The following is a 15,753-nucleotide window of genomic DNA, read 5'->3' as shown; positions in this document are numbered from 1 at the left end:
ATTCAACTTAAAAGCCAATACATAGCTGAGATATATAATTAACAAACATATTAATTAATAGATGAATAGATTAAAATGTACTTTATACATACAATGATTTTTTCTTAATTCAAGTAATTAAATTTTCATCAATTATATACATTTTACTGCAAATAATATGCTTTTATTCTTCATGGTTGAAATAAGCCAAAATCAGAAAGATAAACTAGTGAATTTTTTCCACATACATGAAAGCTAGATTTTACACCAATACCCAACACCCCCAGACACACACACGCACATATACCACACACGTAAATAGAGCTAAGATTGCTTTGGAATAGAAATATAACTAAACATTCAAATAGCTCTTAAAATGCACAAAATGATATGTTCCTTTTTGTCTTTAGGTCACATGAATATTTAGACTTTCATATACAGTTGAAAAAGAAGGAAGCAGTACTCGGAAGCTTTTCTAGTATAAAGGGAAAAAAATCTCAAGGAGTATTTGCTGACATCCATTTTCTTTTCTTATTCTTGCAACATTAATTTTAAGAAGTCCTTGGAGACTGAGCCAAGTTGAACCAATTTAGGTAACGGTGAGCTCTGTGCATTTAGCCTTCGTAGATCCTGGCATAGTCAGTAATTATCCTGTGCTTCTAGTTCCTTATTTTTACAATGAGCTGGCACCTGTGTCCTTCCCCATTCATGGATAACTACATCAGAAAACTATTAAGTGTCACTGCTCATATCTGTCCTCGCTCAGGACCTGGTGTGACAAGGTGACTGTATCTGCACTTGTTGATCATGACAGAGCAGAACAGTAGCTTAAACTGGTAGGTACAGAGTGTATGAACATGCGAAGGAGTACTGAATGTTTTCTTTATACATTTTGCAGATGAACTGACAATCCTCCTATAAAGATGAGAGAATACAAATATGAACTAATTTGGCTATCTGGGCTAGGAGATGTATGTTCTGTTGTGCTGAGTGCACTACATACCTCATTCACAATTTGCTTTTCATTCACCCTGATTCTACATGCACATGTCTCACATACAATAAATGCCTGTAAACTGTTTCCTACAAATCTCCAAATGTCTCTGATGAACATGGTGAGGAAAAGTAGGACTAGGCTAGTAACCATAGCATCAGGTTCTGTATTTAATGCTACTCCAAGTTTCAAGTGCTGATCAATACCTGTATAAAGTTTGGGGTTTTCTTATCTGCTATCTTCCTTTCATATTTTAGAAAACAAAACAGTGCATTACTTGGACTCAACCTTTTCAAGATTATTAGGTTAAAAAAAATTGGACTTATTGTGGACACAAGTTGCCATACTGTGAGGAACAGCAGTTAGCCACTTAAGAACACAGCCAGTCTTTGTACTTCCTGTACTCTGGGAAGTTGCCTCACCTCCCTGTCTTCTTCTTTTTGAAATTCCTTGTGGATCCCAAGTAAAATAATTGGGGCCATCATAGGTGTATTCTCTGTAGGGAAGATATACAAAGGGAAAACGAGAGTGTGTGTGTCATAACTCTGAACAGATTTTTCTCTTGTAACCATTCTGGGACACACTTGCAGCCTAATCCTTATTCTTCTTCATACTTTATTCTACTCATTTTCAAAAGAAGAGATGGTATCAGGTCTTGTATTCTCTACGTCCCAGGAATGATCTACAATGCACAAAGGCAAAGTAATTGAATACCAAATTATTAGTAGTTAGCAAAAAATCAAATTGGAAACTTAGAACAAACAACATAAACGTACTGGGAAAATCTCCCTTATGGTCGTGATCCCACAAAGGGATCCCTTGTGTAAGGATTCCAGGTAGAATAAGAAATAATGACTTGAAGAACTTGGAAGGAATCAGAAAAAAATGTCTGAAATGTATCTGTGGAAAGGATCTCTGAACGCCTACTTATATGTTTCTGATGACTGGAAATGGATAAAATAAATGAGTGAACCACATGCAGACTGTGGTAGATCATTTGTTGTGTTTTGTTTTGAGATAGTATTGTTGTTGAACCAAGGCTGTTTTAACACTCACAGTTCCCCTGTATCACCACCCTGAGTCCTGAAGTTACTCATGTGTGCCACTATATCAGGCTCTGTGTATTTACTTTTTATTCTTTTTCATTCCACTTAATTCTATATGTGGGAAGCCATTATAAAAGTTGATTTGTAGGATGTAACAATGCTGAGTAAATAAACAAAAGTTAATAGTTTATCCAATATAGTTATGATATATTATATTACATTATATTGTATGTACAAATATTATATATTGTGTGAAATTGAGAGCAAGTTCAGATATTGCTACCAGCAATAGCTAGGCAAACATACTTGTCATTCAGGTAATATATCATTTAAATTGCCTATATATATTTGGAAAGACATAAATAAATTATTTCATCCATTTCTAATTCTCTGAGGCCTATACCTCAAGATACAAGGAGCATGAACATAAAAAACTTTATTAACCACCACATAAATTCTTTAATTGCTTGAGTTCCAATCATTAAAAATTAATGCAGCTTCAAAGGAGTAGCTTTTTTGTTGTCTGAACATTCATCCTTTCAAGGAATGACCAATTAAACCAGAGACAAAATAGCTCTTATTTGTGTACTTTAATTACATTTCTCACACAGACATCAAAATATTGACAGAAGTTTCCCTCCAAGGAAAGAAAAATTACATTGGCACGTATGGGCAGATGTGTTTTAGACTGAGCCACATTATGTAGGTTCCAATTATCCCTGAGTACAATGTCATATGAGACGATATTCATAAGCTAATTATTTCCATAATGATAATATGTTGCATGTTTTAAGCTTACTGTGATCAATTTGTGAGGGAATAGGGGTTGTAGATGTGAAAGATTGGAGGGAGAAAAAGGAACAGAGGCTAGTATAGTTATATTGTATTAAAATCAAAAATTTAAAAAGTACCACAATAAAATATTTTTATGAAGACAGTTTTTCATCAATGATTTAAAATTCATAATTTCCCTTAAGTTCTGTTCGTATTACATAGGTTCATTTGTTATCCATTTTACCATTAATCAATACAAATGGCATAAATAAAGGGAATTGGTATATGTACATGTTTTTCTATTTATTTAAAATATTTTATTGAATAATTTATTTAATTGTTTATTTTTAATCTTTCATCTATTAGCTTAGGTTTTGTCATATAGCAAAAACATTTATTTTCTTTAAAAATTTTTTTCTTTTTCAGTTTTTCGAGACAGGGTCTCTCAGTGTAGCCTTGGCTGTCCTGACCTCATTTTGTAGATCAGGCTGGCTTCGAACTCACAGTGATTCTGTTGCCTCTGCCTCCCAAGTGCTGGGATTAAAGGCGTGCGCCACCACGCCCAGCAAACATTTATTTTCTTAACTCCATTTGATGGCACTGCTTTGTCTAATGGAAAAAATTGGCAGTATTATTACCTAGGCATCTTGGAATGTATTTGTGTATCATCAAACTGAAGGGACTACTCTTATAAATTTGACCTACAATCTTAGTAGAACAACGGAGGGCAAAGATAATTCCTTTAGAGCAAATCTAACAAAGTTGATTGAGAATGACATCAAAAGTAGACTTTTCACTAGAAATCAGAGAACTTTACTCTGCCAGTCTATTTAAGCTTCTGATTTGGGTCTATGCCCAAGAGCTGTATGGCTGGATCTTAAGGTTGTTCTAATTCCAGCACTTCACGAGTGGCTGCACAGGTTTGTCCTTCTTTCTCCATATCCTCACCAGTGTGAGCTGTATTTGTTTTATTCATTTGGCCATTCTAACAGGTGTAGTTTCAAATCTCAGAGTAGTTTTGATTTCATTTTCCTGATAGTTGTGGATGTTGATAATTTCTTTAAGCATTTCTTAGGCATTTGTGTTTTATATTTTAAGATTTCTCTGCTCTTGAGAACCCATTTTACATGAGTTGTTTTCTTGATGTCTAGATTTTTTTTTGTCCTTTATATGTTTTAGATGTTAACCTTTTAATGGATATGTCATGGCTAAAGATCTTTTCCCATGCTGTGATCTATTGCTCTGCCTGAATTATTCATCCTTTTTAGTTTCATGCGGTCCTATTTATTAATTTTTGGTCTTAGTGCACATGAAATCACTGTCCTGTTACTCAACGGTGGGCCCCATGACCAGAAGTAGATAGCTAACACGAACAAACTCAGTGGTATTTTTAAAGATTTTTGTTTTGTGTTGTGTTGTATTGTTTGGAAACTTGCTTTTTTTTTTTTTTAAATAAGTTCTTTTGCTTATATGTTTTGGTTTTGACTTTCTGTTCTGTGGGATTGTGTGTGTGTTTTATGCTGTTTTGTTTGTGGTTTTGCTTGCCTTTTTGTTTTCTATACACAGAGGAAAAAGGGACATGGGTTTTGGTTGTTGGGGTTAGGGAAGAAATGGGAGGAGTTGGTAGAGGGAAAAAGCATAATCAGAAAGTATTGTGAGAAAAATTTCAATAAAATTTTATAAAATAAACAACATTATTTTTATGAACTGAAAGAATACATAGATGTTTTCAGAGTGTTTCCACAGAAATAAATTTATGTTGAATGCTGTTCCACTCTCATTTAATTTCGTGAACGAATGCTCTCTATTGAGAGAGTAAAACTACTTGATAGTATAAACTAATAAATTCTGAAGGTTATATACATAGGGTTATATTATGCTTGTATATAATCAGGAATTACCTTACATAAATACTTTTATGAAATGCTTTTTGATAGATAGGCAAATCAATTAACATGGATACATTGGTGGGAAAAATCATGAAATAATTTGTTAGATAGATGTGTCTACAAAATGAAAGAATATGAAGATACCAAGAGTTAAAAACTCCATATGTATTTTTTCAAATTTCTATAAAATACTCATTATGAAGTAAATCTTATCAAGTGTGCATGTGTTACTATATGTAGTTGTGTGATTTACTGTAACAAGAATTTATACTCATTAGCTATTTTCTGAAGGTCAGGCAATATTATAAGGCAACATATCTCATCTTGTTATAAAGAAAAAAATCTTGAATGTTATTCTCATATAATGAGAGAGAAAAAGTGTAGAAAAGAGGTAAATATTTCAAAAAAATAAAAAAGAGGTAAATATTTCCCCAATTTGCAAATAAGAGAGTAGTATTGTCTATTATATTTACACCATCTCATTAAGTTTTCTCTTTTGCTTTTCATACATAGTCATAGTAAGGTATGATGAACATGAAAATATTTCTTGTACTGGAAATTAAGTAATTGTGTACAAAATCAGAAAATTTGATGTTAAAATCCATTAATTAAAATAAGGGGGAATCTAGTAAATGTGGCTTTAGACTTTCTTGGTACTAAACTACTCACTGTATGTATATGCTTTTGACACTGAAATATGGAATAAGACAGATATTAAAATTGAAGTTAGTTTTGAGCTAGTTTTAATTGTAATAAAATGATGTTATTAAAACCCTTGGGTGTGTCTGTGAGGTTGTTTCTATGAGTTAACTGAAGGAGGGAGCCAAGCCTTACATGTTTAGTTATGAACTGAACAAACAGGCAGAGGAGAAAGCCTGTGTAATTTCCCTTTTCCCAATCCACTGGCCAATATTTGCTTCCAGTGATATCACGTGATTATAGGTCTTTACGAATCCACATTGGAAAATTTTTATGACGTAAGAAAGGAGGTTATTATTCAACTATTAGTTCAATTAGCTTGGAATAGAAGTACTGCTTGTGTGAGTAACTACATGTTTGAAAATAGAAAATCAGAAAAAAAAGAATTGATAAAAGAAAACATTACCTGTAAATAAAACATATTACTAACTTTAATTTACTGTTCATACAAAGCAGTTCTTATTTTTATAGTATGTATACAAATTTTCAAATCAATCGTGTAATGTTCTTAAAATAATGCACATATATTTTCACTTGTTAATTTTCTGTAGTTATAATATTTTCTTAAATGGACTTCTGATATTTTTTATTCTCTCCTAAGACTGGTTACTCCTTTACTTTCATCACAAGTTTAGTATTTCTAGAGGTGCTATTGTCTTATTAAATATCTCTAATGTGGACATGTTTATGAGGATATAATTGCCATAGAAAGCATTTAGGAATTAATTCCATGCATATTGTAATGTCAGGACTTGGAAGGGCTAATAAGGCCTATGAGCCTCAAGTGGTAGATATTTATTTGTAAGTATCTGCATGAGAAATATAAGTTGGGGGTGATCTTCCATTTGTCTCATTTTTTGAATGAATTTTCTTTTTCAAAAAGGGTTGTGATTAATACAGACAGAAAGAATCTAACAGATGTCTTGGAATTCCATCTCATGGCACTCTCAGAGGACCCAGAACTGCAGTTTCTCCTCTTTGGATTATTCCTCTCTGTGTACCTGGTCACAGTGCTTGGGAACCTGCTCATCATCCTGGTCATCATCTTCGACTCACGCCTCCATACCCCCATGTACTTTTTCCTGTCCAACTTGTCTTTGATTGATATCTTTTTCATCTCTACCACCATACCAAAGATGATTATGGGTATCAAAACGCACAGCAGAGTCATTTCCTATGTAGGCTGCTTGACACAAATGTCTTTTTTCCTGTTTTTCGTATGTATGGATGATATGATTCTAACTGTGATGGCTTATGACAGGCTTGTGGCCATCTGCCATCCTCTGCACTACACAGTCGTTATGAGCCCTCGGGTCTGTGTTACCTTAGTTTTGTTGTCTCTTTCAGTCAGTGTCTTTGATTCGCAGCTGCACAATTTGATTGCCTTACAAGTTACTTGTTTCAAGGATGTAGAAATTGCAAATTTCTTCTGTCATCCTTCTCAACTGCTTAATCTCGCTTGTACTGACACACTGAGCAGTAACGTAGTAATATATTTTATTGGTGTCATACTGGGCATTTTCCCTGTCCTAGGAATAATTTTCTCATATTGTAAAATTGTTTTCACCATTCTGAAAATTCCCTCCTCAAGCAGAAAATATAAAGCCTTTTCCACCTGTGGTTCTCATCTGTCAGTCGTTTGCTTATTTTATGGAACTGGGCTTGGTGTGTACCTTGGATCAGCTGTGTCATATTCTCCACGAAAGAACGCAGTGGCTTCACTTATGTACACTGCCATAAGCCCTATGCTTAACCCTTTCATCTACACCCTGAGGAATAGAGATATCAGTAATGCCCTGAAGAAATTCCACAGTAGGTTTTTTTAATCTCACACCCAATGGCTTCCATTTAGAATATTGATTAGAAATATAGAATAAAATCTGTTATTTTTGAAGTTCATGAATAAATTCTGCATCAGGATTTGTTGTTGTTGTTTGTTTGTTTTGATTTTGCCTATCACTTAAAAATACTTATCACTGTGGTAGGATGAATGAGGATGGCAAGTATTTCAATAAATTTGAACAAAGTTTCAGTTAAAGAATTTGAACAATTCCTGAATATAAGTAGTATTGACTTCTGTCTCTCTCTCTCTCTCTGTGTGTGTGTGTGTGTGTGTGTGTGTGTGTGTGTGTGTGTAGAGTTTGTTGGTTGGGGGGAGTATAAGATGTAGTGGAGGTTTGAGTTAGGCCACAATATATCATATATTAAATTTTCAAAGAATAAATGTAAAACTATGAGTTTGATTATTGTGAGAATGTCTACTGAAGTGTGCGTATGTGTTCATTATGCAGAGATGGCTCAGTTAACTCCATTCAACAACATTAGCATTATAATTTAAAGATCAGATTAGAGGTTAAAAAATTAAATTTAATGTACATTTCACTCAATTCCAGATACAACTGATGCTTGATGTTTATAGTATTCAGTAGACATTTCATAAATGTGATGCATTCTGGTCTAAGTCAACCCTCCACTATCTCTTACACTTCCTTCAACTCAAGAAACTCTCAGTCCTATTTTGCTGTCATTATGTTTTGGTTTTGTTTGTAATCAACTAGGTTAGCCAGGGCCACACACATGTACATAAATATGAAGCCTTCTACAGAACTGCAAGTGACTCACAGTAGTTACCTCCCTTCCTCACAGCCTTAGACTGGTATTAGCTCTGTTGTATGGGACCAGTTCCATGTGTCCTTTCTGATATGTGGTTTAAGTTCATAAGCTCAGTCTTTCTGAGGCCCTATGCGCACAATATATTGTGAGTTCATGAGTGCCATGTCCATATTATGCCCATAAAACAGTATTTCATTGCCATCTAATGAGGTATCAAGGTATTACATTCATCCTGCCTCTTCTTTTGTAATGATTACTGAGCCCTGGATGAGTGATATCAGTTTAATACTAAAGATAACCACACTTATTCATCATTTTGGTCAACCATGTGTTTCACCTTTAGTTGTCAAATGCTATAAAGAGAAGTTTCGTGAACAATTTTGAGGGTAATAATAGTCCAATGGTACAATATTTAAGAGGGGGTATGGGGATCCAAGATGGCGGCGAGCAGTGTGGACCGTGTTTGAAAGCTCCAGTGAACAATTCAGGGAATTGCACAGATTTCTGAGCCAGGAACACCAAGGTCCCCACACCATGGCAGCAGAAGTGCTCCATGGTTCGGAGGGACCAGGGTGCGGAGGACCTGCTTGCCCCTGCACACGGGAGGAGCGTGGACTTTCTCAGATCAGAGCAGCAGCGGCAGAGACAGCAGTGCCACCAGCGGCACCAGTGGCTCCAGCGGCATCAGCGGCGGTGGCTGAGGTTTGCAGCTCAGACCCTTCCAGTGGAGGCGATTGGTGTGGTGGACGGTGGGAGTTGCTGCGGGAGAGGGGACTCTGGACAGGATTTGGGTCGTGTGGTGCCTTGAGACCCAAACTAGACTCAGCAGACAGTTCAGTCCCAGAGTCCTGGGTTTGCTCAGTGAGCTGTGCCGTGGAGAAGCTGGCTCGGCTCAGCAAGCAATTCTGCCCGAGGCACAGCTCCCCTGCTGTGACACAGGCTGGGCTGGGTGCTCACTTCCAACCCTAGGCTCCAGCTCAGCGCAGCCGCAGTTTTCCTGCTGCGACGCAAGCTGGGCGGAGCGCTCACTTCCACCCTAGGTGCTTGCTCAGCTTAGTCGCAGTTTCCCTGCTGTGACCCAAGCTGGGCAGAACGCTCATTTCCACCCTAGGTGCTTGTTCAGCGCAGACACAGTTTCCCTGCTGTGACGCAAGCTGGGCGGAACGCTCACTTCCACCCTAGGTGCTTGCTCAGCGCAGTCGCAGTTTTCCTGCTGTGACGCAAGCTGGGCGGAGAGCTCAGTTCCACCCTAGGTGCTTGCTCAGCGCAGACGCAGTTCTCCTGCTGTGACGCAAGTTGGGCGGAGCGCTCACTTCCACCCTAGGTGCTTGCTCAGCACAGACGCAGTTCTCCTGCTGTGACCCAAGCTGGGCGGAGCGCTCATTTCCACCCTAGGCGCTTGCTCAGTGCAGTCGCAGTTCTCCTGCTGTGGCAGACGGTTCAGGCCCTGAGAAACTAGCTGAGCTCGATGCGTGGTTCAGGCCCAGTATCCCTGGCTGGACTTGGCAGGGAACCCAAAAGGCTGTGGATACCTTGGCCTGATCCAACACTCATTCAGAGACCCAGAACAATTGCAGGACCCACAGCAAAGGGGAGCTGAGCCCAAAACGACAGAGCTAACCTCCTGACATCCACACCAGTGAAGTATCAGGGCTTCCAGCCTACGGAAATTGTGAGAAAACAAGTGAATCTATCATCAGACTCCCTCCACCCAACTCTGGAAGTTACCCAACAAAAACAGAGACGGAAAGATGTCTAAGGGACAGCGTAAAAGCATACACAAAAAACCCGAAAACAACATGGCGTCTCCAGTTCCCAGCTTTCCCAAAGAAAACAACCCGGAGAACCCAAATACAATGGAAACACAAGAAAATGACCTCAAATCCTTGGTAATGAGGGTGATAACGGAGGAAACAAATAAAATTCGAAATCAGATGCAGGAAGACGCAGCCAAGCAGGTGCGAGACATAAAAGAAGCACATAGAGTGGAACTGGAAAATTTTCAGGAAAATATAAACAACCAGATGAAAGAAATAAAAAAAACTGTTCAAGATATGAAGATGAAAATGGATTCAATGATAAACACAGAGACAGAAGAAAAATGAGAACGTGAGGCCTCAGAGAAGAAGGCGAATGACACAGTGCTGAGCTTTTCTAACAGAATCCATGAGATGGAAGAACAAATCTCAAGTCTAGAAGATACAATCACAGATCTTGAAGCAACCATTAAAGAAAATGCCAAATCTGGAAAACTCCTGACACAAAACATCCAAGAAATTAAGGACACCATGAAAAGAAGAAATCTGAGGATAATAGGCATTGAAGAAAGAGAAGATATCAGACTCCAAGGCCCAGAAACTCTTCTCAACAAAATCATAGAAGAAAATTTCCCCAATCTAAAGAAAGAGATGCCTATAAACATACAAGAGGCATACAGAACACCAAATAGAATTGACCAGAAAAGAAAAACTGCCCGTCACATAATAATCAAAACACAAAACATACGGAACGAAGAAAAAATATTAAAAGCTGCAAGGGAAAAGGGCCAAATAACATTTAATGGCAAACCTATCAGAATTACACCCGACTTCTCAGCAGATACCATCAAAGCCAGAAGGGCCTGGACAGAGATCCTGCAAACCCTAAGAGACCACAGATGCCAGGCCAGACTACTTTACCCAGCAAAACTATCAATAACCATTGATGGAGAAAGCAAAATATTCCATGACAAAACCAAATTCAAACAGTACCTATCCACAAATCCTGCTTTACAGAAGGTGCTAGAAGGAAAACTCCATCCCAAAGGGTCAAGCTACAACCAAAACTACTCAGGAAATAGATAACTATACCATGGCAAAAACACAACTACACAAATGCTCGACTGGAACCAACATCAAAATTAAGACTCTTAATAGTAACTGGTCATTAATATCTCTCAACATCAATGGTCTCAATTCTCCAATAAAAAGACACAGACTAACTGAATGGGTGCATAAACAGGATCCAACATTCTTCTGCATTCAAGAAACACATCTCACCCATAATGATAGGCATTACCTCAGGATAAAAGGTTGGAAAAAATATTCCAAGCAAATGGTCACAAGAAGCAAGCAGGCGTAGCCATTTTAATATCGAACAAAATAGACGGTCAACCAAGATTAATCAAAAGGGATGAGGATGGACACTTCATACTCATCAAAGGTAAAGTTAATCAAGATGACATCACAATCCTGAACATCTATGCTCCCAATACAAGGGCACCCACATTTGTAAAAGATCTCCTAAAAAGGCTTAAACCACACATCGATCCCCACACAATAATAGTGGGAGACTTCAACACCCCACTCTCTCTGAAGGACAAGTCATTGAAACAGAAACTAAGCCGAGAAATAACATCATTAACCAATGCCATGGGTCAAATGGATCTAACAGATATCTATAGAACCTTTCACCCAAACAAGAAAGAATATACCTTCTTCTCTGCACCCCATGGAACCTTCTCCAAAATTGATCACATTGTAGTTCACAAAGCAAGCCTCAACAGATACAAGAGGATTGAAATAATACCTTGTATCCTATCAGATCATCATGGGCTTAGGCTGCAATTCAACAACAACAGAAATAACAAAAAGCCCACACGTATGTGGAAACTAAACAACTCTCTGCTAAATGACACCTGGGTCAGGGAAGAAATAAAGAAAGAAATCAAGGAGTTTCTGAAATTCAATGAAAATGAAGGAACAACATACCCAAATTTGTGGGATACATTGAAAGCAGTGCTAAGAGGAAAATTCATAGCACTAAGTGCCTTTAAAAAGAAATTGGAAGCATCGCACATAAACACCTTAACGACACAACTGGAAGCCCTAGAAAAAAAAGAAGCAGAAACACCCAAAAGGAGTAGACGTCTGGAAATAATCAAACTCAGGGCTGAAATTAACAAATTAGAAACTAAGAAAACAGTCCAAAGAATCAACAAAACCAAGAGCTGGTTCTTTGAGAAAGTCAACAAGATAGACAGACCATTAGCCAAACTAACTAAAAGGCAGAGAGACAGTATTGAAATCAACAAAATCAGAAATGAAAAGGGAGACATAACAACAGACACTGAAGAAATACAAAGAATCATAAGATCCTACTTTGAAGGCATATATGCCACAAAATTTGAAAATCTAAGGGAAATGGACGATTTTCTTGATCAATTTCACTTGCCAAAGTTGAGTGAAGAACAGATAAACAAGCTAAATAGTCCCATTTCCCCTACAGAAATTGAAGTAATCATTGATAGTCTCCCAACCAAAAAAAGCCCAGGGCCAGATGGTTTCAGTGCAGAATTCTACCAGACCTTCAAGGGTGAGCTAATACTGATACTCTTCAAGCTACTCCAAAAGATAGAAAGGGATGGAACATTACCAAATTCATTCTATGAGGCCATAGTCTCATTGATACCTAAACCTAACAAAGACTCAACAAAGAAAGAGAATTTCAGACCAATTTCTCTGATGAACATCGATGCAGAAATACTAAATAAAATACTTGCAAAACGAATACAAGAGCACATCAAAGATATCATTCATCATGACCAAGTAGGCTTCATTCCAGGCATGCAGGGATGGTTTAATATACGGAAATCCATCAATGTAATCCACCACATAAACAAACTGAAAACAAAAAAATCACATGATCATCTCTTTAGACGCAGAGAAAGCATTTGATAAAATCCAACACCCATTCATGTTTAAAGTTTTAGAGAGATCGGGAATACAAGGCACTTTCCTCAACATAATAAAGGCTATATATAGGAAACCAATAGCCAAAATCAAAGTAAATGGTGAGATACTCAAGGAAATTCCTCTAAAATCAGGAACAAGGCAAGGCTGCCCACTCTCTCCATATCTCTTCAATATAGTACTCGAAGTTCTAGCCAGAGCAATAAGACAACAAAAGGAGATCAAGGGTATTCAAATGGGAAAGGAGGAAGTCAAATTATCCCTATTTGCAGATGATATGAGAGTCTACATAAGTGACCCTCAAAATTCCACCATAGAACTCCTACAGCTGATAAACACCTTCAGCAAATTGGCTGGATACAAAATTAACTCAAAAAAGTCTGTAGCCTTCCTATACACAAATGACAAGCTTGCAGAGGAAGAAATTAGGAAAACTACACCCTTCACATTAGCCACAAGCAATATAAAGTACTTAGGAGTTACTCTAACTAAGCAAGTGAAGGACTTGTTTGAAAAAAATTTCAAAACTCTAAAGAAAGAGATTGAAGATGACATGAGAAGATGGAAGGATCTTCCTTGCTCATGGATAGGGAGAATTAACATAATAAAAATGGCCATCCTACCAAAAGCAATCTACAGATTCAATGCAATCCCTATCAAAATACCTACACAATTTTTTAAAGACATTGAAAGTTCAATTCTGAACTTCATATGGAAAAACAAAAACCCAGAATAGCTAAAACAATCTTGTACAATAAAAGGTGCTCCAGAGGAGTCTCCATACCTGATCTCAAACTGTACTATAAAGCAATAGTAATTAAAACAGCATGGTACTGGCACAGCAACAGGCTGGTTGATCAGTGGAATCGAATCGAAGACCCAGATATGAATCCACACACATATGGTCACTTGATTTTCGACAAAGAAGCCAAATCCATTCGATGGAAAAGGGATAGCATCTTCAACAAATGGTGCTGGTCTAACTGGAGGTCTATGTGTAAAAAAATGCAACTGGACCCATATTTGTCACCTTGTACAAAACTCAAATCCAAGTGGATTAAAGACCTCAACATAAAACCAGAGACACTAAGTCACTTAGAAGAAAAAGTGGGGAAGAGCCTGGAACATATTGGCACAGGAGACAACTTCCTGAACAGAACACCAACAGCTCAGGCATTAATGTCAACAATTAATAAATGGGACCTCATGAGGCTGAGAAGCTTCTGTAAGGCAGGAGACACTGTCAAGAGAACAAAGCGACAGCCTACAGCCTGGGAAAAGATCTTCACCAACCCTACCTCTGATAAAGGTCTAATATCCAAAATATATAAAGAACTCAAGAAATTAAACACCACCAAAGCAAATAACCCAATTGAGAAATGGGGCTTGGAACTAAACAGAGAATTCTCAACAGAGGAATATCAAATGGCTGAGAAACACTTAAAGAAATGCTCAACCTCCTTAATCATCAGGGAAATGCAAATCAAAACAACTCTGAGATTCCATCTTACACCCAACAGAATGGCTAAGATCAAAAATTCAAGCGACACCACATGCTGCTGAGGATGTGGACAGAGAGGAACACTCCTTCATTGCTGGTGGGAATGCAAACTAGTACAGCCACTTTGGAAATCTATCTGGTGCTATCTCAGAAAAATGGGAATAGGGCTTCCTCAAGACCCAGCTATTCCACTCCTTGGAATATACCCAGAAGATGCTCCAGCACACAACAAGAAAATTTGCTCAACCATGTTCATAGCAGCCTTATTCATAATAGCCAGAACATGGAAACAGCCTAAGTGTCCCTCAATAGAAGAATGGATAAAGAAACTGTGGTACATATACACTATGGAATACTATTCAGCTATTAAAAACAAGGAATTCCCAAAATTTGTGGATAAATGGATTGAGCTAGAAATGATCATAATGAGTGAGTTAACCCAGAAGCAGAAAGACTCAAATGGTATATACTCACTTATATCTGCATATTAGCCCAAGGGGCATGTCCCACGAAAGCCTTCACTTACCAGGAAACTGAGACAGAGGGGAGGACATTCTAGTGGGACTCTAGATGAGAGAATCATGGGAGAATGGCAAAGTAGAAGGATCCAGAGGGTCCTAGAAGCCTACAAGTAGAACATTATGATAGGCAGATTTGGGCCCAGGGGTCCTGCTCAAACTAAGGCACCAGCCAAGGACAATACAGGCGGTAAACCTTAAACCCCCTACTCAGATCTACACAATGGACAGAACATTCTCCACAGTAGAGTGGAGAGTGGGATATTACTTTCTCACATACTCTGGTGCCTCACCTTTGACCATGTTCCCTGGAGGGGGAGACCTGGTGGCACTCAGAGGAAGGACAGCAGTTTACCAAGAAGAGACCTGATACCTTATGAACATATACATGGGGAGGTAATCCCCCTCAGGAACAGTCATAGGGGAGGGGAATAAGGGGAAAATGGGAGGGAGGGAAGAATGGGAGGATACAAGGGATGGGATAACCATTGAGATGTAACAAGAATAAATTAATAAAGTATAAAAAAAAAGATGAAGAAAAAAAACCAAAAACCAAAAACCAAAAAAAAAAAAAAAAAAAAAGAGGAGGTATGATAGCATGCACATTTTGTAAAACAAAAGGAGTATATTCACACTGAGTACTTGTGACCATAATAGTATGTGGCTTTTGACCATTAATCTCTCTTATATCCCTCATTTTTCCAATAAACCTATTTGTCTTTACTGGTCCTCTTCTAGTTTCAGGCCTCCTTTCTTTGCATTTTATATTTCTTTACTGTTTTCTTGTGACTCACTGAATTCAATTTTGGTTTCTTACATCAACATGGATGTGTAAACATATATTTTAGGAAGTTTCTATAGTAGTAGTTATCCATATAACTTAAAAAATTATTTAATTATTGATATTTTCCAGATTTTCTCTTCTTACATTCTCTTATGTCCAACAATATTTATTCCTCCTCATTTCATAATTTCCTTCACTCCTTTATACAAAACAGTCTATCACTTTT

At 37.6% G+C, this 15,753-nt stretch overlaps 2 protein-coding genes across 2 annotated transcripts in view; one reads left to right on the top strand and one right to left on the bottom strand.

Moving 5' to 3' along the window:
- LOC311597496 (olfactory receptor 7D4-like) overlaps positions 1-15,753 on the bottom strand; it is a gene marked incomplete at both ends in the record, with an annotated part of 336,911 nt that overhangs the window by 72,649 nt on the left and 248,509 nt on the right. The gene's annotated exons all lie outside the window — the stretch shown is intronic.
- Positions 6,296-7,207, top strand: LOC311597499 (olfactory receptor 7E24-like; the record flags this gene model as incomplete). The annotated part of the gene is made up of 1 exon (XM_084781717.1): positions 6,296-7,207. The coding sequence occupies exon 1, from the start codon at positions 6,320-6,322 to the stop codon at positions 7,205-7,207; it is 888 nt and encodes a 295-aa protein (XP_084637843.1). The 5' UTR covers positions 6,296-6,319.

Source organism: Acomys minous, assembly GCF_964271855.1.
Source record: "Acomys minous genome assembly, chromosome: 5".
Lineage (NCBI taxonomy): Eukaryota > Metazoa > Chordata > Mammalia > Rodentia > Muridae > Acomys > Acomys minous.
This window is presented reverse-complemented; position numbering and strand designations above follow the sequence as displayed.